The sequence below is a fragment of the Ailuropoda melanoleuca genome, chromosome 4 (assembly GCF_002007445.2).
Source record: "Ailuropoda melanoleuca isolate Jingjing chromosome 4, ASM200744v2, whole genome shotgun sequence".
NCBI lineage: Eukaryota > Metazoa > Chordata > Mammalia > Carnivora > Ursidae > Ailuropoda > Ailuropoda melanoleuca.
In genome coordinates this window covers 97,299,610-97,322,829 of record NC_048221.1, presented here as the reverse complement: position 1 = coordinate 97,322,829, position 23,220 = coordinate 97,299,610, and the positions used below count along the sequence as shown (strand labels likewise).

The 23,220-nt window shown below is 41.2% G+C and overlaps 1 protein-coding gene across 1 annotated transcript; it reads right to left on the bottom strand.

The window, feature by feature from the left end:
- Positions 1-8,662: 8,662 nt before the first annotated feature.
- On the bottom strand, positions 8,663-15,881 carry MRPL19 (mitochondrial ribosomal protein L19). The gene is made up of 6 exons (XM_002927696.4): positions 15,728-15,881; positions 15,437-15,554; positions 11,676-11,794; positions 11,330-11,464; positions 9,329-9,510; positions 8,663-9,199 (listed from the first exon to the last, which is right to left on the bottom strand). The coding sequence occupies exons 1-6, from the start codon at positions 15,828-15,830 to the stop codon at positions 8,972-8,974; spliced, it is 885 nt and encodes a 294-aa protein (XP_002927742.2). The 5' UTR covers positions 15,831-15,881; the 3' UTR covers positions 8,663-8,971.
- Positions 15,882-23,220: the final 7,339 nt, after the last annotated feature.

The window sequence follows — 23,220 nt, the reverse complement described above, 5'->3', positions numbered from 1 at the left end:
TAATGTGTATTTTTTTTTAAGTTATAATTACTAATTGGGATGTTTGTATCTCTCGGCCACTGAGCAACTTACCGAACCTTGGAATAAGATTGGACACTATCACTCATTTTCTGTTCCACATGGAATTTCACGGGGTACTTGCTTTTTATCACCACATTGAAAGTTCAGAAGTAACAGAAGTAAAAACAGTGAATCACCAAAGTAGTAATTAGTAAAAATAGTTTGTGAACTGGGAGCACTTAAGCCAAAACATGGAACGAGGCTCAGGTGTATCCTGTTATTTTTTTTAAGTTTATTTTCGTAATGTCTATACCCATCGTGGGGCTCAAACTCACAATCCCGAGATCGAGTCGGCACACTCTTCTGACTGAGTCAGCTAGGTGCCCCTCAGGTATATATCATTATAAACAGTTTATATAGGTAAAACAGGGACTTTATTCAGCCATTGGTTATATTAGATTTTTTTTTTAAAGATTTTATTTATTTGACAGAGAGACAGCCAGCAAGAGAGGGAACAGGGGGAGTAGGAGAGGAAGAAGCAGGCCCCCAGCAGAGGAGCCCGATGTGGGGCTCGATCCCAGGGCTCTGGGATCACGCCCTGAGCGGAAGGCAGACGCTTAACGACTGAGCCACCCAGGCGCCCCTAGAATTTTCTTAAATGATAGTAAATTGGTCAGTGGTGACCTCATGTCAACCTTGGGAAACAGTTCTTGTTTTGCTTATGATTTCGGAGGTGTAAACAACAACAACAAAAAAGGCCCAGGTTAGAGCAATCTTGCAAAATAAGCTGAATTAAGCTTGGCTTGTAGGATGAAACTGGTTTTGCCTGCTCAGGGGATTTCCAAGGCTGTTCTCCATTTGCCTTTAACAAGAGCAACGTCTGGTAACCCAGCTGCACAGATTCTGTCTTCTGAAGTACTGTAACATGGTGCAGTGTTGACGTGAACAGCCTTGAGCTGGGAGCTCCAGTGGTTTGTGGCCGGTGTTGAGTACTGCTGTCCCCCTTGAGAATTAAACATCTCCGCTGTGCCTGGTGAGTTACAGCTGTGCCCAGGGCTCTCAGCTCAGTTGGGAACTGTGGGTCTGTGGTTATTTAATTCTGTCTCAATACCATCTACGTGAAAATACTCAATTGAATAGTCAACCTTAATCCTCTTTTGACATTTAATAAAAAGCCTGAAAAACCTTTACTGACATTAATTCACGTTTGTCTGGACTGACTCCATGAGACTTTAAGAGAATGTCAACCTACATTAGTCTTTGATTCCCTTACAGAATCTTCCTGAGGCGTTTCTGGTTAGCACAGTGCGCTGAATCCCTAACAGGAAATCCTTCAGGGCAGTGGTTCTAAGGCACTATTCTTGATGTAAATTTGTTAGGTTTAGGTTTCGGTAGAAAGGGCTTAAAAAACACTAGTCTAATGGACTATATGTTAAAAACAGGAATCTCTCTGGATATCTGTTTTCTTGGGTTACCATCCACTAATGACCTTTGAAAGTATCACGAAGAGCAAGAAGTAGCGTGGTGTTCACTGGTGCCCAGCCCACTGATAACTGTCTGAGATTGGTCACTATTCCAGACACTGATCTGATCGATATTTTAAAACATCGGTGCGTCACTCTAACATTCAGTAAAATACACAGATCTTAGGTTTTCCATTCAATGAGTTACAAACTGAATACACCCATGTACCCATCATGCAAATCAAGTTTTTGAGCATATCCATCACTACCAGAAAACTCCTTGTCTATTTTCATTCCTCCATCATTTTCGTTACGTCTGTTCTTGCATTTGTTATACATTGAATCATAAGGTATGTATTCTTTTCTAACTTCTTTCATTTAATGATGTTTTGTGATTCAGTTGTTATATGCCTTGGCTCATTTCTAATGCTGAGTAGTTTTCTATTTTATGAATACAACAGTTACCCATTCTATTTTCGGCTATTACTAAGGCTCATGTCAACACTGTTACATGTGGGTATGCTCTTATGTATTTGTGAACTTATTTTTCTTTTTAAGATTTTAGAGCAAGAGAGCACGTGCAAACATGCAAGGCAGGGGGTGGGCAGAGGGAGAGGGGCGGGCAGAGGGAGAGGGGCACCCAGCATGGAGCCCAGTGTGGGGCTCAATCTTACGACCCAGAGATCATGACCTGAGCCGAAATCAAGACTGGGATGCTTAAACGACTGAGCCACCCAGGTGCCCCAACATATTTTTACTTTCTTGCATAAGTGCTGAGGAATGGATTTGCTGAACTGGATGGTAGATGAATGTTGAACTTTACTAAGAAGCTGACAAACAGTTCTCCAGAGCGGTTGTTCCATTTTACACTTCCAGCAGCAGCGTGGGAGTGGCTCAGTGGCTGCAGATTCTTGGCACTTGTGGATGTTAGTCTTTTTCAGTTACTCTAGTGGGTGTGAAATGGTGTATCATTGTGGTTTTAATTTGTACTTCCCAGAGGACCCAAGATGTTGCACAAATTTTGAATTTTTTTTTCCTTTCTTGGTTAGTGCTTTCTGTGTCCAACCCAAGAAATCTTTACCTACTCCAAGATCAAAGCTAAATCTTTTTTTTCTCCTACATGTTTTTCGGGGTTTTACATTTAAATCCATGATTGTGTGTGTCTGTGTGTGTGTGTGTGTTGCACACATATATAGGCACATCTGAGTAGAAAATAAGGGTCAAGGCTTTCCATTTCATACAGATATTCAGTTGTTCCACCAACAGTTATACTTTCCTTTTCCCACTGAATTAACTTGGCATCTTGGTCAAAAATTGTGTACGTGGAGGTCTGTTTCGGGACTCTTGATTCTGCTATATTAATCTATTCCCATACCAGTCTTGATTAGACTTTTTATTTTTCTAAAGTTTATTTAGTCATCTCTACACCAGCTGTGGGGCTTGAGCTTACCGCCTGGAGATCAGGATGGTATGTTCTTCTGAGTGAGCCAGCCGGGCGACCCCTTTATAGTAAGTGTTGACATCAGATAAGCAAGACACAACTTGTTCAAGATTGGTTTGGCTATTTTAAGGTCTTTACACTTCTAAGTAATCTGAAAAATATTAACCAACCAGGTTTTTTTTTGTTTTTGTTTTTGTTTTCAAGTCTAAGGAAATCTTGCTATGGATAGCTAACTATAAAGCCATTTAGGGAGAATAGACACCTTAAACAAAAATCATTTTCCAATTCATGAACATGCTAGGTCTCCCCTTTGTTCTAAAAACATCATCTCAGCAATGTTTTGCTCTTTAGTGCAGAGGTCTTGCATATCTTTCTATAAATTTGTTCCTAGGTATTTGATATTTTTGCTGCTACTGCAATGCTAGTTTCTAAAACTTGTTTCTAGTCAGATCACCAGCATGCCTTGGTCTTTGATTTTTCTAAGATCTTGCTAAATTAATTTTAGTTCTTGTTTTCTTTTTTTGCAGAGAGCATAAGGTTTTCTATGTAAACAGTCATATCATTTGTGAATGACTGTTATAAACTCTCGTGTATTGATCTTTATGCTTTTTCTCTTGACTGCTTGTATGGCTATGACCTATAGAACAATGTTGAACAGAAAAAGAAAATAGAAGAAAAGTGAACAGAGCCTGAGAAACTGGTGGGACAACACCAAACAGACCAGCATATATGCATTACGAATGTCCTAGAAGAAAGGAGTAGAAAGAATATTTAAAAAAAGAATGACCAAGTATATCCAAAATTTGATCAAAGACATGAATTTGCAAATCCCAGAATCTCCATGAACTCCAGGTGGGAGAAAGGCAGAGGCCCACACCAAGAACTAGTACAATGAAACTGCTGAAAGACAAAGGCAGGGACAGTCCTGAGAGCAGCAAAGGAGAAGCAGCTCCTCATGAATGAAAGATCCTCAATAAAATTAACAGCCAATTCTCATCAGATACCATAGAGGCCAGAATGCAACAGGTGCCATATTTAACATGCTCAGAGAATAATACAGCCAACAAATAATTCTGTATCTGACAGAACTGTCCTTCAAAAATGAGGGAGAAAAAAGACTTTCCCAAATAAACAAAACCCAGCGGAGTTCATTGCAATCAGACCTGCCCTACAAGAAATACTAGAGAGAGTCCTTCAGGCAGAAATAAAAGAACAGTAGACAGTAACTTGAATCTGCATGATGAAATAAAGAACTCCAGGAAAGGTAAATAGAGGGGGAAAAAATATAAAAGCTAATACTGTTGTATTTTGTTTTGTAACTCCACTTTTTATCTCTTACATGATTTAAAAGACAAATGCATACAAAATATTTATAAATCTGTTACTGAGCACACAATATAGAAATGAAATTTGTGACATCAATAATGTAAAGGGAGAACAGAACTTTACAGGAGTAGAGACTTTATATGTTATTGAAGTCCTTGGTATCAACTCAAACTAGATTATTATAAATTAGGATGTTAAATGTAATCCCCACGGTTAACTACAAAGAAAACATTTAACAAATATGTACATAAATGAGAAGAGAATCAGTTCACTCAAAAAAATCAACACAGAAGAAGGCAGTAATAGAAAAAACAAGAAACAAAAGTGATATATTTAAAGAAAACAAGTAAGGAAATAGCAGAAGCCTATCCTTTTACTAACTGATTTAAATGTAAATATATTAAACTCTGCAAACAAAAGGCAGAGATTGTCAAAACAGATAAAAAACAAAAACACAAGATCCAGCTATATGCTCTCTTCAAGAAATTCACATTAGCACCAGAAACACAAATATGTTGAAAGTGAAGGGCTTGAGCTCCTGATCTGGAAGCCACCAGGTGCCCCGAGAAAGATACTCTATGTAAACAGTCACCCGATAAGAGCACAGGCAGCTTTAGTTGTATGAGCCAAAATAGTCAGTAAGCAAAAAATTGTTAAAAGAAACAAAAGATATTACATATTGATAAACACTTCATCAAAAAGATTATATATAATAATTTATGTACCAAACAACAGGGCCCCAAAACCTATGAAGCAGACATTGACAGAATTGAAGGGAAAACTAGATGGTTCTATTATAAATGTCAGAAACATCAGTATCCCAACAGGCATATATAAAACACTCCATGCAACACCACAATACACAATTTTCTCAAGTGCACATGGAACACTCTCCAGGATACAGCATATCTTAGGCTACAAAACTTTCAATAAATGTAAAAAGACTGAAATCATACGAAGTATCTTCTCCGACCATAACAGAAAGATGCTAGAAATCACTAACAAAAGGAAAAGTGGAAAATTTACAAATATGTAGGAATCAAATAGTACCAGTGGGTTAAAGAAGAAATTGGCAAGAACATTTAAATACATAAAAACCAGTAATTACATCCCAGGGTATATACCTGGAGTATAAGGAAAACAAAAAAATTGCAGCTCAAGGAGATATGTGGATGTCAGCATTTGCTGCAGCCTTACTCACAATAACCAAAAGGTGAAAATAACCCAAGTGTTCATCAACAGATGAATGAATAAACAAAATACAGTGTATTACATGACAGAATATTTAGCCAAAAAAGAAATGAAATTCTGATGTTACAACATGAAAACATATTCAGCGAAATAAGCCAAATACAAAGTACAAATACTGTATGATTCCACCAAAAAGAAGTATCTAGAATAAACAAATTAATAAAGGGTAGAGTGGGATTTACCAGGAGCTTGGAGAAGGGGGATAGGAATAGAGTTATTACTTAATGGTCACAGAGTTTCTGTCAGGGGTGAGGAGAAAGTTCTGGAGGTAGGGTGATGGCTGCATGACACTGTGAATGTCATTAATGCCACAGAAATCATACATTTAAAAATAGTTAAAATGCCGAATTTTATGTTATATATCTTACAATAAAATTTTATCCTATACACATTTAACACATTAAGATTTGCTTTGTTTCCGGAGGAAAATTCGTAAGAATCTTGAAGATGATCTCACAGAGTGAAAACCACAACTCGCTGTGCTGTTACAAGCACACGTACTTACGAGCAGATCACGTTCACACAGCTTTAGATCCTGAAACAGATCGTTCATCTGCTCCTCTACCAAGGCTGAAGTGTGTTTATCGAGGAAAGAAAGGAACAGGCTTTAATGGTCATCTTTTGACAAGTTAAAGAGAAGAAAAATACCAAATATAGATTCTTGCTAAAATTTTATTTTGAGAAGCTATCTCAGTAAGTAATCCATGTAACGTGGTACATCCGCTGCTTTCTGAAAGCAGTCAGATGGCCACGGAACAACTATTCATGAAAAAGATAGAGGATGCGCTGAATGTCGAGAACCCCAAAGGTTAGTATCTAAACATTTCTTTTGGAGAAAACATCTATTATTGAAAAAAAGGGCTACACTGGTTAATTTGTCAAATGAATTATTTAAATGACCATTAAAAATATACCACAGGGAAAGCAACAAATCCACAAGGAAGGAGAAAACAGGACAAGATGCGAGCAGTCCGAAACTCTGCAAGCACACGAATGAGACATAAAACCACGGCACCCAGCAAGAAACAATCAAGCCAGCAGTGGGGAAAGGTGAGACTCCACCTAAGTCTCCCCTCAGAACTGTCCAGTCAGCAGATCCAGTACCTCAGAAACGGGGGGGTTAAGGACGTGGTTAAAATTAGAATCTAATGAAAAATATTTGGGGGTGATATCCCTAATATCCCTTCCCCTATTCCTCACCATCGCTTGTCTGGCCAAAGAGGTTTTCTACACTTCAGGCACTGTGTGAGTAGCAAGCCAGAAGTGTGTTGGTGGGGAGTGGGAAGATAGACAAGTTGGCCCCATACATGCACCGTGCCAGAAATTCTATCCTTCTTCCCCTGTAAGGTTCCCACAACACTGCCAGACAGATCCTTACCATCCAGGAAGGAGACTGGAAGCCTCTACTCTGGAGAATCTGACCAAACCAAGACATTCACGTGGAGGTTGGGACGCACCCCTCCCCCCCCCCAAAGTCCACCCAGGTAACACTGAAAACAACCCCTTCTCACAAGTCCAAGGCTCCTAATCAGCTTTTTAGTCCACTATTCAACCAGAAGTAGACAGCTGAGACTTGCCAGATGTCCTGGAAACGCCTAAAACAGGAAAAAAGAAACACACACGCACACAAAGAAGAAATTTGAAGAAAACAGATTCTGCAGAAAAACAATTTAAAACAACAACAACAACACACAAACAGTATCATGACTATACTCAATGGTATACAACAGAACAAATCCACAGGCGAAAATATAGAATTAGAACAAAGTACTATATAAGAAAAGGAACATTCAGGAATCAAAAAGGGATCTTCAGATTTAGAAATATGAGAGCAAAGAAGAGTCGGAAGATTGAATTAAATATCTAAAAAACAAAGAGATGGGGTTGGGGGAGGGAGGGACAGATCCAGTCCTGGAGATCCAACATCAAAATAACTGCTCCCAAATGAGAAGCAGAGGGGAGGGCATCATCAATGAGCGGTAAGTTTCCTCTGAAAATGAAAGATACAAGTTAGCATACTGAAAGGATTCATCAAATGCCCATCTGTATTTATCCCAGCATAATGGATAAATATAGATCCTCATCAAGGCCCATCACTGGGAAATTTCATTACCTTGAGGGGGATAGTCTACAAGCTTTCAAGTCACAGAGAACAGAAATCAAAATAATTTTAGATTTCTCAACACAACAGGAAACAAGACAACGTAGCAATATGTTCAAAATTCTGAAGGAAACTTATTTCCCACCTAGACTTCTACAAGATATCAAATATGATAGACATGCAGGGTCTCAAAAGATTTACCTCCATACATACTTCCTCTAGAAGCTACCAAAAGATATGCTCCAGAAAATAGTAACCAATAAAATGAAAAACAAAAAACCCAGAAAACAGATGAGCACAGGAGAGAAGTGAATGCAAATCCCCAATTCACCAAGCACCAGAGGGTAGATCCGCACAGCATGATTTCAGACAGCTGGAGGGTTGCCCTCATCAAGACCTGTGCTAGTACTGTCCTTTTTAACCTGAGGAACAGCATGCTCAGGGAAGCCTAGCTCAAATTATCCGGAGGCTGGTGTTCACCATGTCATTATGTGCCAGATTTCCATCCCATTCTCAAACAGATCAGCAAGGATACTCATCTTATCCTACAGAAGTATTGTTTTGACCTGTCCTATGAGTTGGGAGTCTGATTCATCACGAGCTGAAAACCAGATCATATAAAGCATTCTACTCCCTCCAACCACGTTTCTTCCAGACATCAATTACCTACACTCTAGCCTACAGATGGCCTGTGCTGAGCCTTCTATTTAAGCGGGACTCACTCACGACCTTAGCCATGAACTGCCTCAAAGTCACTCTGTAAACTCTCAGGGAAAATGCAGCCAGACTATGACCAAAAGACTGTGACGTTCTCCCCAAAGCCTTCATGTAACAATGAAACTGTCCTTTTATATCGGCCAGCAGGTTTCCCAAAACTAGGTTCGTTGTTTTAGAATGTATATGTACATAATAAACTAAAAGAAATGCAAGGGAAGGACTGACAGTCAGGCTAGTGCTGATATCCAGGGGAGGGGAGAAGGATGTAATTGCAGACACACAAGGGTCTTCTCAAATCGGAGTAAATGTTCTATTTCTTAACCTTCTTAGAGATTACTAAATGTTTTACCTCTTACCCTGAGGTGGGTACATCAGTGTTCACTTTATTGTTACTCTTTATATCATACACTTTGTGTTTATAATTTATTTCACAAACTTAAAAAATCACCCCACCACTTCCATGTTCAGGATCTGGGCTCAATGAAGAGCATTTTGGTAATGATTTAACTTTAAAGTAATAAACTGGTGTGCTCATTTTATTTTTTTACAACAGTACTCATAAACTAATGAACGTTTAGTTGATTTAATGATTATGTCCTCATATATGAAATTAAACTGGTCTTTCAATAAATCCTCCGGGAGTATCTCCTCTGCAAATAACCAAACTGATTCTCAGAATCGGGACTTTTTCGATGCTTCAATTTCGTCCCATATTGCAGCTTCAATTTTTGAAGTGTCATATTCCCTCATCATATCAAACTCAAGCCATGGCTGACTCCACTTCTGAGCTTCTTTCATTTGCTCTTCAGTTAAACAGAGATCAAATCTGATGCCTTTAATATTAAATTTTGGACGTTCCCAGCGTTTGGACCAGGGTTTAGGCTTCATTTTTACTTTCAGCTATGGAAGATATAAAAAAATAATAATTTAGGCTGATAGTCACAAGCAAAAATTCTTCCAAAAGTTTTTGTTAAGATGACTCTTTCTCATTCTATAGAGAACTTTCTGTTCTAAAAGTACAACTTATACCTGATTCACAGGAACTTCGTGGCTCGGTTCATGTGCTACTGGCTTCATATTCATATCGAAAGTGCTATACTCAGGGAGAGCATCTCGTAAGTATAGCAAACTACCATCCAGCCGTTTCTCTAATTTGACCACTTGGATCTCCTGGATTCGAGGATTATAAAGTTCAAAGCAAATCTCAACACCTAAAAAGAGAAAATATATTCTTACAATCTAAACCCAGATGTCTGCATACGCCTCATACAACAGTAAAAGCTACTTCTGGTATAAGGGTTTTGCACACAGGAAATGTGACATAAATTTGTCATTTTTAAGATGACAATCTGGCTGGCTCAGTTGATAGAACATGCAACTCTTGGTCTCCGGGTTGTAGGTTTGAGCCCCACATTAGGTGGAGAGATTACTTAAAAATAAAATCTTAAAAAAAATAAATAAACGGACACTATAAATAGCCAAGAAAGCTCCAGGCAGAAAGGACAGCAAATGTAAAGGCCCTGGGGTCTTAACAAATTTGCCATATTGGAAAAAACAGGAAAAGGGTCCTTCTGGCTGGAGCCTAGTAAGTTAGTGGGCCAGGAAAGTAAACGGAGATAGAGCACTGCTGCCAGCAGGGGGAGGTGGTAGCATGCACGGGAGTGGTGGCCATGGAGATGGAGAAACAAACATATTTTGGAGATTAAGCCAAGAAAAACTGATTGGATGTGGGAAAGAGAATAAACAAACTATTTATTAGCTATTAGTAAGCTATTTTTATAGCTCCTAAATTTTCTGTTTCAGTATATGGGTGGGCAGTGGTGCCATTTCTGAATGTAGAAAAAACGGAGAGGAACACACTTGTGAGGGGACACAGAATTCTATTCTGAACTCGTCTTAGGCTTAAAAGACATCCAGTTGGAAATGTGCACAAGCTAGTTGTATGCACAAATCTGGAATTTGGAAAGGGTCAGTTCTCGAGATAAAGATTTGGGGGTTATCGTCATATGGATGGTATTTAAAGCCAATGGACTGAAAAGAAGCACGAAAGAAAGTATTGATACGGAAGGTCAAGGCAGGTTGCAATAGTCAAGAGTCCTTTATTTATTTATTTTTGTTGTTTTTGGTCCCCCTCCCCCTCCCACTTTTGGGGAGCGTAAACAGGGAGTGAACAAATCTGGAGGATTCGATGTCCAGTACTTCATATGTAGTATCACACACAGCTGACCACAACCCTGAGAGGCAGAAACTACTATTACCTCAAGTTTAAGAAAGAAGATCAAACCAAGGTCCATCTAACTCACACCTGTGCTCATGTCTTTCTATTACAAGCTTCTTCGAGCACATGACCTGACGGAAGGCACATATTTCTGCAACCAGTCAAGTCCTGCTGAGCCCCTCCACGCAGGGCGCCACAGGTCACAACCATAGAAGGAAGAGTCACTGTTCTCACTGCTCAATTTCCGTGAACATGATACTTACTGTCGGGGATCATGAACCACATAACTTTGAAGTATGAAAACTTTACTGTCCTACCATTTTGATTCATAATCTTTCTAGAACTTTGCCACTTGGGCCTCTGTCTTACTAGGCATAAGAACAAATTTTGCCTTTTTAAAGATCCCTCTGATTCTTATCAAACAGTGATTACTGTGATGACTGTCACAATATAAAGCAAAATGGGGGCATTCGTTTTAGGAAAAAGTGACTCATACAGACATCATTATGTTTATCTTAATGTCCTCATGGGTTATTTACTGCAAAAATCCATGTCCCCACACTGTGTAGAGTCCCCCGCCTCCTCCTGTCACGCTCCCAGAGGCTGGCAAGTCTGCCGGTCACTGGGCTATACCAGAAGCCGCTCTCACGGGAAAGTGCCGTGCCAACCGTTCCCCAGCAGCCTCTGGCCGGGTCCATTATCAGGCCACAGGCTCCAGAGCAGTTGCAGATGTCTTATCCCAGAATCAGAACACAAAATGGAATCCTGAGAGAACACCTTCCAGAAAATCAAACTAATGCAAAGAAACCTACCTTGTCCTTCGATAGTATTTCTAAGGATAAAAGTAGCTCCAAGGCCTGAGCCTGATCTCTGGATACAAATCCCCAGGAACTGGCTGGTTTTTCCGCTGGCGTACTGGTCGGCTGTGGTAACACGAAGTATGCTTCCTACACAGTCACAGAAGAAGTGAACTTTGACGTGACACTCAGAAACACACAAACAGCATGTCTAGGTAACCTCATAACTTCATAAGTATTTTAATATATTTATTAATACTTCATTTGGGCAAAACCCAGATAGGTGGGAAACAATCTTCTCTAAGTGAAGAAAAGGAGCCCCTCCCACCACTAATAATAAAAGCATCTAGCTCTTACTGACCAACGTAGAACTCTGGAATATGGAGTATTTTTCTTCTTTCTAACATATCTTTTCTCTCTATTTGAAATTTCAGAGGATTAGTTCTTCCCCTTGGAGGAATAAATTCAAGACTCAAGAATCTGTGAAAAACATAAATTAAAAAAAAAAAATGAAAGGCACACTTACAAGAGAAACTGCTGCTTTACCAAAAAAATGAAAGACTATGATGTTGATGTGTATTATTCTTTCTTCTCTAAAGAAAAGTCATTTATTTCCAAAATTGTTGTCAATGCTCATGAAAATAGCTAACAATTCCCAAGTACTCACCTGGCATCGTGTTAAGGGTTTATGAAAGCCGAGAGCATAAATTAATCCTTACAACTATCAGGCGGGTGTGGGTTCATAACCTCCTTTTCACAGACAAAAATGAAGCTTGGAGAAGGTAAATAACTGACTTATTGTTATATTAGCAATAAACTTATCAAGTCAAGATATAAATGTAGGCATGTCTGTCAGACTACAAAGCCTATGGCCATAAACCACAGGCCTCACATTGAGCTGTACGCATTAGAAGAAATGACACTGGAAAAATATAAACCTAGAAATAATTAAATGCAAACTAACTTTAAAAGTTCTCTCCCTATTCTGTTCTTTAACTTCTCTAAGCTAACTTCTTTAAAAGCATAAATGACATTAATGAACACAATGAAGATCCATGTCCTTATTAGCCATCCCAAGGAATAAATGATCAATATACTTGAAGCCCCAGTGCACCCTTCCCTCCCCTCAGTTAATTACTATGCAGTACTTCATTAAATTTGGTGATGCCTATTGCTTTGAGTTTCTTCCTCTTCCTTACTGCTGACTCACCCCAGTCTCTCAGGAGTTCCCAGGTGTACTCTGAAACTGGCCCCCATACTCTTTTTTTTTAAAAAAAGACTTTATTTGTCAGAGAGCGAACACAAGCAGAGGGAGCTGCAGGCAGAGGGAGAAGCAGACTCCCCACAGAGCAGGGAGCCCGATGTGGGACTCTATCACAGGACCCTGAGATCATGACCTGAGCTGAAGGCAGACGGTTAACCGACTGAGCCACCCAGACGTCCCTTGGCCCCCATATTCTTAAGGGGAAGGAGATACCAAAGAAAGAAGCAGGCTGCTCCAGATGGGTAGGTGGCAATTTCAGTAACAGCAAAGGGAACTTACATACAGGATTGTCTTGGGTGGCAGCAAGACGAATGGATCCCTGTACATGCCACCAAATCTTAAAAATTATTACAAAGAGGCCCTAAGTGGGCTCAGTCACATATACCATGTAGGCGTTTTTAACATGACATCACCATCTCAAGGCTATTCTTTGGAGCAGCCTCTGGGAGCAGGAAAGGCAAGCAAAACCTACATTCAAGGACGGGGCGGGGGTGACGAGGTGGTATCAGCCCACAGGTCCATCAGTGGTCATATCTTTTTTTTTTTTAAAGATTTTACTTATTTATTTGAAAGAGACAGAGAGAGCATGAGCTGGGGGAGTGGCAGAGGGGTGGGGGAGAAGCAGGCTCCCCGCTGAGCAGGGAGCCCAATGCAGGGCTGGATCCCAGCACCCTGAAATCATGACCTGAGCAAAAGTCAGAGGCATAACTGACTGAGCCACCCAGGTGCCCCAGTGGTCATGTCTTTTTGATGATGATGATCCCCAACACTCAATTTCCTCCTTTGAAAACTTTTAAAGCACCAAAAAATTGAAATGGTAATACAATGAACACCCACATACAGTTCACCTTGTTTCACCAACTGCCAACCTTTTGACGTATTTGCTTCATATATACATATAATTTTTTTCCTGAACTATTTGAAAATGTCAAATAGCAACGTGTTTCATCCCTGAATACTTTAAAAAGCTTCTAAGAATAGGGACTTTCTGGGGCACCTGGGTGGCTCAGTCGTTAAGCATCTGCCTTGGGCTCAGGGTGTGATCCCGGCATTACGGGATCGAGCCCCATATCAGGCTCCTCTGCTATGAGCCTGCTTCTTCCTCTCCCACTCCCCCTGCTTGTGTTCCCTCTCTCGCTGGTTGCCTCTCTCTCTCTGTCAAATAAATAAAATAAAATCTTAAAAAAAAAAAATAGGGACTTTCTGCTCATTTACCACAATACCTTTATGACATCTAAGAATTTCTGCATTAATTCAATAATATAACCTAATATGTAGCTTGCATTTAAACTAATTTAAACATATTTAAACTCTTAGTATCTAATTGTCCTGGAAAAAGTCTTTTACAGCTATTTGTTACCCAATCCAAACTATCAATAAGCTCCACACATTACATCTGGGTATTACTCTCTTTAGTCTCTTAAATTGGTACTGTTCCCTATCTTTGTATTTTTTAACACTGACTTTTCTGAAGAGTCAAAGCCCATTGCACTACAGACCATCCCTGGATTCTGGATTTGTTTATTGTTTCCACATGCCTAGACCAAGGTCAAACATTGTGGGTAAAACTATCAGACTGGAGATGATGTGATCATCTTATTCCGTCACAGGAGGTATAAGTGGCTTGTATGGCTACTGGGGAAGCTATGTTTGATTGCTCTGTGAAAGAGAATTTCCCCTGTAAATTTTATACTTTACATATGCATGTATGTCTGTGCAATATAAAAATGTTATCACACTTATCAATTCTTCTGCAGTTTGTTTTTCACACATCTTATTTGTGAAGTTTATCCGTGTTAGCTCTAGTTCATTCGTTCTTCACCGCCGTGTAATACTCTATTACATATATATATTTGCCTATTCACCTACTGATGGATATCTTTGTCTTCATTCCTGTAAACGTCTCCTTGTACAATTTCCTTTATTATTTTTTTCGTATTATGTACCAACCAGATGGAAAGACATACACAACCTCAACCTTACTAAATTTTGTTCAACTGTTTTCCAAACTAGTTACACGATTTACATCCCCAGTTAACGGAATAGTATGCAATTTTGCCATTTAAGAGAGACATTCCTTTCCCACCTTAAAAAAAAAAAGTTGTATAAGGAAATCTTTTCTGAATCTCTAGCTTCCATAAGTTCAACGTTATTTCAACTTAGAACAGGATATTTGCAACGTTAAACACACACATACTCAAGCAGACATAACCCAATCAACAAGGAAGAGTCCTTTCAGAAAGCCTAAAATCACACCAAGTTTTTCCCGCTAAAACTGGCTTTTTAATAAGGTTGCTATAAAGCTCTAAACTTTTTGCACATCCTAGGTCATCTAAATTTACAGGTACCTCCAAAGTTACCACCATTCATTAAAGTGGGCCAGGCTTTTAAACACACTGCTTTGAAAAGCAAATTTAAGACGCAAATTAACGGAAAATTTATCGCTGTATCCCATTTTCAGGAAACTAAAACATGTGAGTTGGATAAGGAAACGGTGAGTTCTGGCCAATCCATTTCTACTGAGGCAAGGAATAAAAGGCTCTTTAAACAGGCAAGTACGATGTGCTTCAGAGAAAAATTCTCAATACAGGCTAAATGCCGGAGCAAAGAGCTTCAAATCGGGGGAATCCTTGGTTGAAGTTCTAATTTAGTGGGACTGCAGGGAAAGCTCAAAGCTGGCTTGGGAGAAACGAGGAAGACAAACCGGAATGGGTAGCGCTCTGCATACAAGCCTCATAAATGCTACACACAAGCCCATGCAGTGAGCTCGGCTTTAGAACCAAGATCTCCAAAGCAAAGGCAGGTTCGTGAGCGCACAGACCCAAAAAGCTGGAACCGCGCCCAAGCCCGGGCCTCACCTCCCTTCCTGAAGCGGGGGACCGCGCTTGTCCACGATGACCGGTTTCGGCGGCGGCTTGAACGCGCCGGGCTCAGAAGGTCCGGTGCTCTGCGGCCGGCCCGGCCCCACGCAAGCCCCTGCAGTGCGGAAGACAGAGGTCAACAGAGCTCACCCTGAGCTCGCACGGAGTCCTGCTATCTCCACCAACTCGCGGTCCTACGGGAGTTGCCCCTGACTTCTAGGCTCGCCTTCCTCCAGCCTTGCCCTGAACTCCTTCTTGGCCCCAGTTTGCAAGCCCCGCTCCACTTACGCCGGGCAGTGGAGGCTGGCGCAAAGAGTAGCGCCCTGGCGGCTCGAAAACCTCGGTACAGCTCCATCGCGGCTCCGCAAGCCCCTACAATGGAGGCTGCCATGCCGGCTCACTAAGGTCAAGACTACAACTCCCAATAATCAGTGCGAAGAGGTCGCGGCTACCTGAGGTTGGATGGCGGCCGCTAAGGGACAAAATGGTCAAGACTTTTCTCCGCCCCCTTTTCCTGTCTACTCTCCCCAATGACCCCCAACCCGGCCTAAGTATTTAAGGGAAAGTGCATATATCTCTAGTCCCCACAATGTGCGAAGTTTTGCCCCTCCATAGGGATGTTCTCTCAGCCTAGAGAGATTCCTCATTTGAATCAATTGTCTTCACTTTCTCAGCTTCACTACTTCAAAACCCCATTACAGGTTCTTTCTTACCCGTATTAGGTACCTTCCATTAGCACCTCTGATATCATCTGCAATTCAACATTTAATTTAATTTAATTTTTAATTACTTGTGTAATTATTGGATTACTGTGTAGTTCTGACTCCTCCACAAGGGCATGGACAGAGGAGGTCATCTTTTGCTCACTGTTTTATCCCAGCAGCTACCAGCTACTGGCCCTCACTCTTTGTTGAATGCAAGAAAAGGAAAAGAAGATAGTTCCTGGAAAGAACAGGTGGCACAGGGTCCTTGAGACTATAGAGAGCATTACCCATTTAAGAAGCTAAAACTGGAGAAAAAAAAGAAAGAAAGAAAAGAAAGGAAAGGGAAAGAGAAAAGAAAAGAAAAAGAAAAAAAAAGGGACGCCTGGGAGGCTCAGTCGTTAGGTGTCTGCCTTCGGCTCAGGGCATGATCCCAGAGTGCTGGGATCAAGCCCCTCATAAGGATCCTCTGCTGGGATCCTGCTTCTTCCTCTCCCACTCCCCCTGCTTGTGTTCCCTCTCTCACTGGCTGTCTCTCTCTCCATCAAATAAATAAATAAAAATCTTAAAAAAAAAAAAAAAAGCTAAAATTGGGGCTGCCTGGCTGGCTCAGTCGGTAGGGCATGTGACTCTTGATTCTTGATCTCTGGTTGTAAGTTCCTGTCTCACCATGGGTGTACAGATTACTTTAAAAAAAAAAAAAGCTAAAATTTAGTTTGGGCTGGGCAACTGTGGATAGATGGCAGAGATGAAACTGAAAAGGGTAAAATGTAAGTCTTGCTAAGAAATTTGGAATTTGTACCCTTGACAGTGGTAAGCCACTGGAAGGATTTCACACTCACAGTAATGTGATTATTAATTACTTGTTGGTCATTCCTGTTGAATTAATGTCCCACAGCACCTCAAACTCACCATGTCCATATTTAATACACTATGTTCAGCTCCAAACAACCTCCCCACTATTGGCTATCTCAAGTAATGGGTTCAACATTCAATCTGTTGCTTAACGCCAAAAATGTCAGTGCCATCCTTGATGTCTCCCTGTCTCTCCCTAGGTAAAATTCCTAAAACTACACTTGGCACCATAAAATATCTCAAGAATCCTTATACTTTCTCATCCTGTCATCTCTATCTCTAGTCCAGGTTACCATCCTTTCTCCTCAGGATCACTGCAAACCACTGCACCTGTCTTCTCATTGGTCTTTTTGCCTCCAAGTCCCTCCAATTCTTCTCCAAGTAGCAACCCAAAAGGTGGTTCAGACATGCATACCTCATCCTTGTATTTGCCCAGTTCAAAGCCTTCCATAGTTTTCTGTTGACCCTGGGATAAAAATCAAATGCTCAAAACAAAAACAACTCCCTTGGGGGGGAAAAAAAGCACCCAAAATAACCTCTGTAGCCTGCCCTCCATGTACTCTACTTGGCCATCTTGAAGATGCATGAGCTGTTACATCAGCCTGAAAAAGAGAGCCAAGTTTTGAGGACAGAATTCAAGGTGCCATGAGGAAAACAGTGTTTTCTATTTTAATTCCAGCTTCCTTGATTAGAACAGAATTTATCCTATAATAACAAGGAATTACACAACCAAATTTTCAGATTAGCTAAATTTTAGACTTTTTCTGCCCACTCAAAAAGAAGACTTTAAACCTCTACGAGAAGAGGGAAAAGAGAAGAGAGACTAAGATAATTGTGACTGGTAGTGGTGAGGATTTTCCTGGGCTAACTAAGTCCAGCTAACTGGACCTGGGTCTGGGGTAGATAGACCTTCATAGGAGGCAGGCAGGACTTCGTGAACATTTCCAAGTCATTCCTGACATCCCACCCTTCAAAGGATGAAAAAATGATTTTGTAGAGTTTTATAAAACTAGAAGAATGAGCCTGAAGAATCTTATAGTCTTCTCCCATATTCCTGCTTACCCCAAAATCCGTCAGTTCACTTTGACATTATCTTAGAGTGAAGAACACGCTGTAGTTTTAATTATTCTACCAGACAACCACACAGAGCAAAAATCAAAGAGCACAGAGCTGCCTCTACCATTTTGTGGGCTGATTACAGGAATAGAACTTCAGTTATATTACTTCTATATTTTATACCCACAGAAAGGAGAGCATGGGCAACATCACATGGTATTCAGCCAAGGAAAGGAAGCGTTCCAGGCAAATGCCCCTACTTCAGGTTATCGCTCATTAGTTCATCCTCTATGCCTAGTACGGTGCCTGACACTCAATAAATATTGCCAAGTAAAATTAGGATGATCACTCTAGTTGTATTTAAAAGAAAAGAAAAGAAAACGAATAGGAGGCAGGAAACTACTCCAAAAGAGAGATATTGCTAACCTAAAACAAACAAGCAACCCCCCCCCCAAAAAAAACAACTTTTCAAAGTGTGGTCCCTGGATCAGCAGCATCAGCACCACCTGGGAACATGTTAAAAAGGCAGATTGTCAGGCCCCGTCCCAGACCTACTGAATTATAAACTCTGGGGGTGGAGCCCAGCGTTCTGCGCTTTAAGGAATCTTCCATGTGAGTCTGATGATTGCTCAAGTTTGAGAACCATCAGTGTAGGGCAAAGGAGATAGGAAAAGGTGGTTAACCAAAATCAATCTGAAGCAAATTCAGGCAAAATAAGGGTCTGACATGTGTTATCTTCGAGATTTTGAGTATCTTCTCTCCGCCCCAGTTTCCTTCTTGGTACTAGGATATTAGTATACCTACCTCGCTCCGTCGCTGTATGGATTACACTCTGACAATCCATAAATAAAGTTCTTAGGTAGATGTCTGGATCTCAATATGTTCTTAATATAATTAGCATTAAACTTACTTTAAAGTTGAAAAACAACTCCTAGACCAACAAGAAGAGACTATAAGCTAATCCATGTATTATTAACTCACCCAAAGGAAAAATCTTCCCTTCCGAAGAGGGCTTGGTCATCATGGTAGTCTAGAAAACCGGTCATAACAAGATGTTGGCCAGTCGCTGCCGACAAAAGCATGGAACTTTCACCAAGTGATTTGGGGAAATTCCAGGCCAAATTCCAGGCCCACTGATGAGTTTCTCTTGGGATAAAGTTAGACTCATGGTGTTGTAACCAACAGTTTTGGAGTTGTCTGGTTCCACTGATGAAATTATTCCTAGTATGACTTAGACTACTGCCACTAAACATTTGAAACGTATGCATAACTTCCATCGTTCTGATTTTATGTTCATCAAGCAGCTCATTCATTCTTATTTGACGTTAAATTTTGCCTTCAGAGAAAGTGCTTGTTTGTCATAGAGACATAAGGGTTCTGGTATGTTGGCCAGCATGATTATTTTTTGTCTCATTATAAATTAATAACTAGCATTTGGTGTTGTCATATAAGTCCCATAAATCTAGTTCACGTGACTCTGAGTAAGGATGAATCTGTCATGCCAAGATGACAAGTTTGTTTCTGGGCTTCCAAGCCAGAGGGCAGACTCAGGGTCATGACACATTCTCCCAAGCAAACATATTGTATGTGAAGTCTTGTGGCATACACCCTGCCTGGATAAAATACCCTTTGCCTCAGAAGCCACACACACACACACACACACACACACACACACACACACCCTATATTAGCTATCTATTGCCGTGTGAGAAAGTACTCCAAAATTTAGCAGCTTAAAACATTTAGTATCTCACAATTATGTGGCTCAGGAATCCAGGGGTGGCTTAGCTGAGTGATTCTGACTTGGGTCTCTCTCTGGGCTATGGGCTGGGGCTGCAGTCATCTCAAAGCCCCAGTAAGAGGAGACCTGCTTCCAAGCTCACTCACGTGTCTGGTGGCAGGTCTCGCTGGCTGCTGGCTGGACACCTCAGTTGTTTACCATGTGAGCCTTTCCGACCCTCAGAGTCAGCTAGCAAGAGACAGAGAGTGAGCAAGGCAGAAGTCTCAGTCTTTTTGTTATCTAATCTCAGAAGTGACATCCCATCATTATTGCCATGCTCTCTCATTAGAGGCAAGTCACTAGGTCCAGCTCACACACAAGGGGAGAGGACCACAGGATCATAAATACAAGGAAGCAGGGATTATTAGAGGCCACTTTGGAAGTTGCCCACCATAAAGCCATTTTTGGATTCAAATGTGTAAAAGTATAGTATTTGTTATCCACAGGGAGCTGAATATTGCAGCTCAGCAGAGCCTGTTCCATTGGTTCATGGAAGAGCAAATGTGGAAAAGGCACCATCCTATCTCCTGTACGTGTCCCCCAGTTGTCCTGCTTTGTTGCCTCCTCTAACGTCTTTCTGTCATAGATGTGATCATGCATGGTGTTCAAATATTTAACAATCTTATGGCAGGGGCATCAACCAGTCGGAATGGATGTGCCAATTCCTCTTTTTTTTTTTTTAAGATTATTTATTTATTTATTTATTTGAGAAAGAGAGAGAAAACACGAGTGGGGGGAGGGGTGGGAGGAGAGGGAGAAGCTGACTCCCCGCTGAGCAGGGAGCCCTATCCCAGGACCCATGTGACATGGGGCTCGATCCCAGGACCCTGAGATCATGACCTGAGCCAAAGGCAGACACTTAACCAATTGAGCCACCCAGGTGCCTCAAGGGTATGCCAATTCCTGTACATACCTGCTGCTCCTACCAGCCTACTGTCACTCCATAACGAAAGCTATGTAAACCTATTATCTTGACAAAGTGTTTGGAAAAGCACTGTTTGGAAAAAGCATGTTTTTAGGCAAAGTGTCTTCTGTTTTCCAAATTTGAATTTGCTTTTCAAATGTTGCTGGGGTCAGAGGTAGCATGGTCAGCAGATTCGGGGCAGTTCCATTATTGATCTGTTCTGTGAACTAGATTTCCATGGTAAGATTCTGTTTCCAAAAAGGAACCAAGGCCAGACATATTTGAATCCACTGAGTTGTACACACTAATTGATGTTGGGAGCTGAGTCCTCCTGCATCAACAGAAACTTAACAGAAGACAAGACTGTAAACTAATAACTTTACTGTGTGCTTCAGAAAACTGTTGTAAACCAAGTTACCTGGGTGGTTTGCTATCTGGGCAAGCAGCCATCTTGTCAAGAGAACAGCTTGTTCACTGGAACCAAAAGTCACTTATCAGGACAACATTTTCCTCATAAAAATGTACCTTAAGATTCTCACCTTGCTGTAACCACCAATCCTAAACCATTATGACCAGGATTTTGCTCAATCCCAACCAGTTCCCTACCTTGAAAAATCCACTTTAAATCATGAGAGCATACACTCCAGAACTCTATAAATGCCTCCCCCTACTTTTGCCTTTGTCTCTATCAGGTGGTGTCTCTCCTGGCTGCAATAAGTAATAATCAGCTTTGCTTGGTCGACAGGTTTTTAATGGCGGTCTTTGTGCAGAGTCAACAGTTGACCATCCAACATTCAACAAATATTTACTAAGCCCTACTATGTGCCAGGCACTATTCTAGGCACTTGTCACATATCAATAAACCAAACAGGTAAAAAAAAAAACCTCCCTACCTCATAGAACTCACACTCTAATGGGAATAAAGACAATAAACCCAACGTAAGTAAGGAAGTAAACTATATTATGCACTAGATACCGATCAGTCCTATGAACGGAAACAAGGCAGAAAGGAATAGGCAGGGTGGGACCAGCAGTGGTGTGTTAGGTTTTAAGTGAGATGGTTTACAGGTCACCAAAAAGGTAATTTTTGAACAAAGGACTTGAGGGAATGAGCCATGTAGCTATATGGGTATCTCGAAGGAGAGTTTTCCAGCCTTAGAAAACAGCAAGCACAAGGGCCCTGAGTTGAGAGGGTCCCCACTCTGCACGGGGCAGAGAGGAGCAGCAAAGAGGCCAGAGGGCCTGAGCAGACAGAGTCCGGCAGATGAGGTCAGAGAGAGATGGGAGACCAAATTCTGTCGGGCCTTGTGAGGACTTTGGTTTTACTCTGAGGGGAAAGGACAGCTGTAGAGGCCTCTGAGTAGACGGGTGCTGTGATCTCACATTAGCAGGATCACTCTGGCTGCAGCACAGAGAACAGATGCAGGACGGACGCAGCGACAGATGCAGGAACGGATGCAGGGATGGATGCAGGATGGACGCAGGGACAGATGCAGGGACAGACGCAGGGATGGATGCAGGATGGACGCAGGATGGACGCAGGGACAGATGCAGAGATGGATGAAGGATTGGATGCAGGGACGGCTGCAGGATGGATGCAGGGACAGATGCAAGGGGACCAGTTAGGAAGCTACTGAAATAACTGGATAAAAACACCATCTGGTGGAACATGGGGAGGGAAGTATGATCTGGGGAGGAGAGGTTGCTTGTCCAGCAGATGAAAGCTACTCAGCAGGTCGGCTATCTTGGTTCCCAGGCAAGCAGGTAAGAAGGAAGGGAGGGAGCTCTGGAAAGAGCCTGCAGAGAGGAAACAACAGAAGGAAGGTGTGGTGCCTGGGCACACGCTCTCTACTCTCTGACTGGTCCTGGGTCTCTTCACCAGCTTCAGCATACAGAGTCCATTTTAAATTCTGGGTAAAGTCAACCAATGCAAATGAAATACAGATGTTTGGAAGCTAGTGGAATCACGTTTGGGGGCAAAAGGACACTATATCTACCCACTCCCACATTGGACATTTGTTTAAATAGATATTACTATTTCTTTTGACTGTGGTGCTTTTTGGTGCATGGGAGTAACATCCTTTCCCTACTGGTTCAAAATGTTGCCTTTGATATTTACTTGTTTCTGTAACTATTTGAGTCTTACCTGGATTCTTGTTTTAATTCTTTTAAAGCATTTAATGACAAATGCTTTGACATTTCCAGTAACACACCAATGTGTTTCTTTTCTGGTTTTTTTTTAATTGTAGTAAAATGTACATAACATTAATTTTACCATTTAATTATTTTTATTTATTTATTTTCAGTAAGCTCAACATCCAATGTGGGGTTTGAACTCACAACCTGAGATCGAGTCACATGCTCTACTGACTGAGCCCACCAGGAGCCCCCGCCCCTAATTATTTTTAAGCGTACAATTCAGTGACAATTCAATTGTGCAGTGCTGCTGCAACCATTACTCTGCCCAGCTCCAGAGCATCGTCCC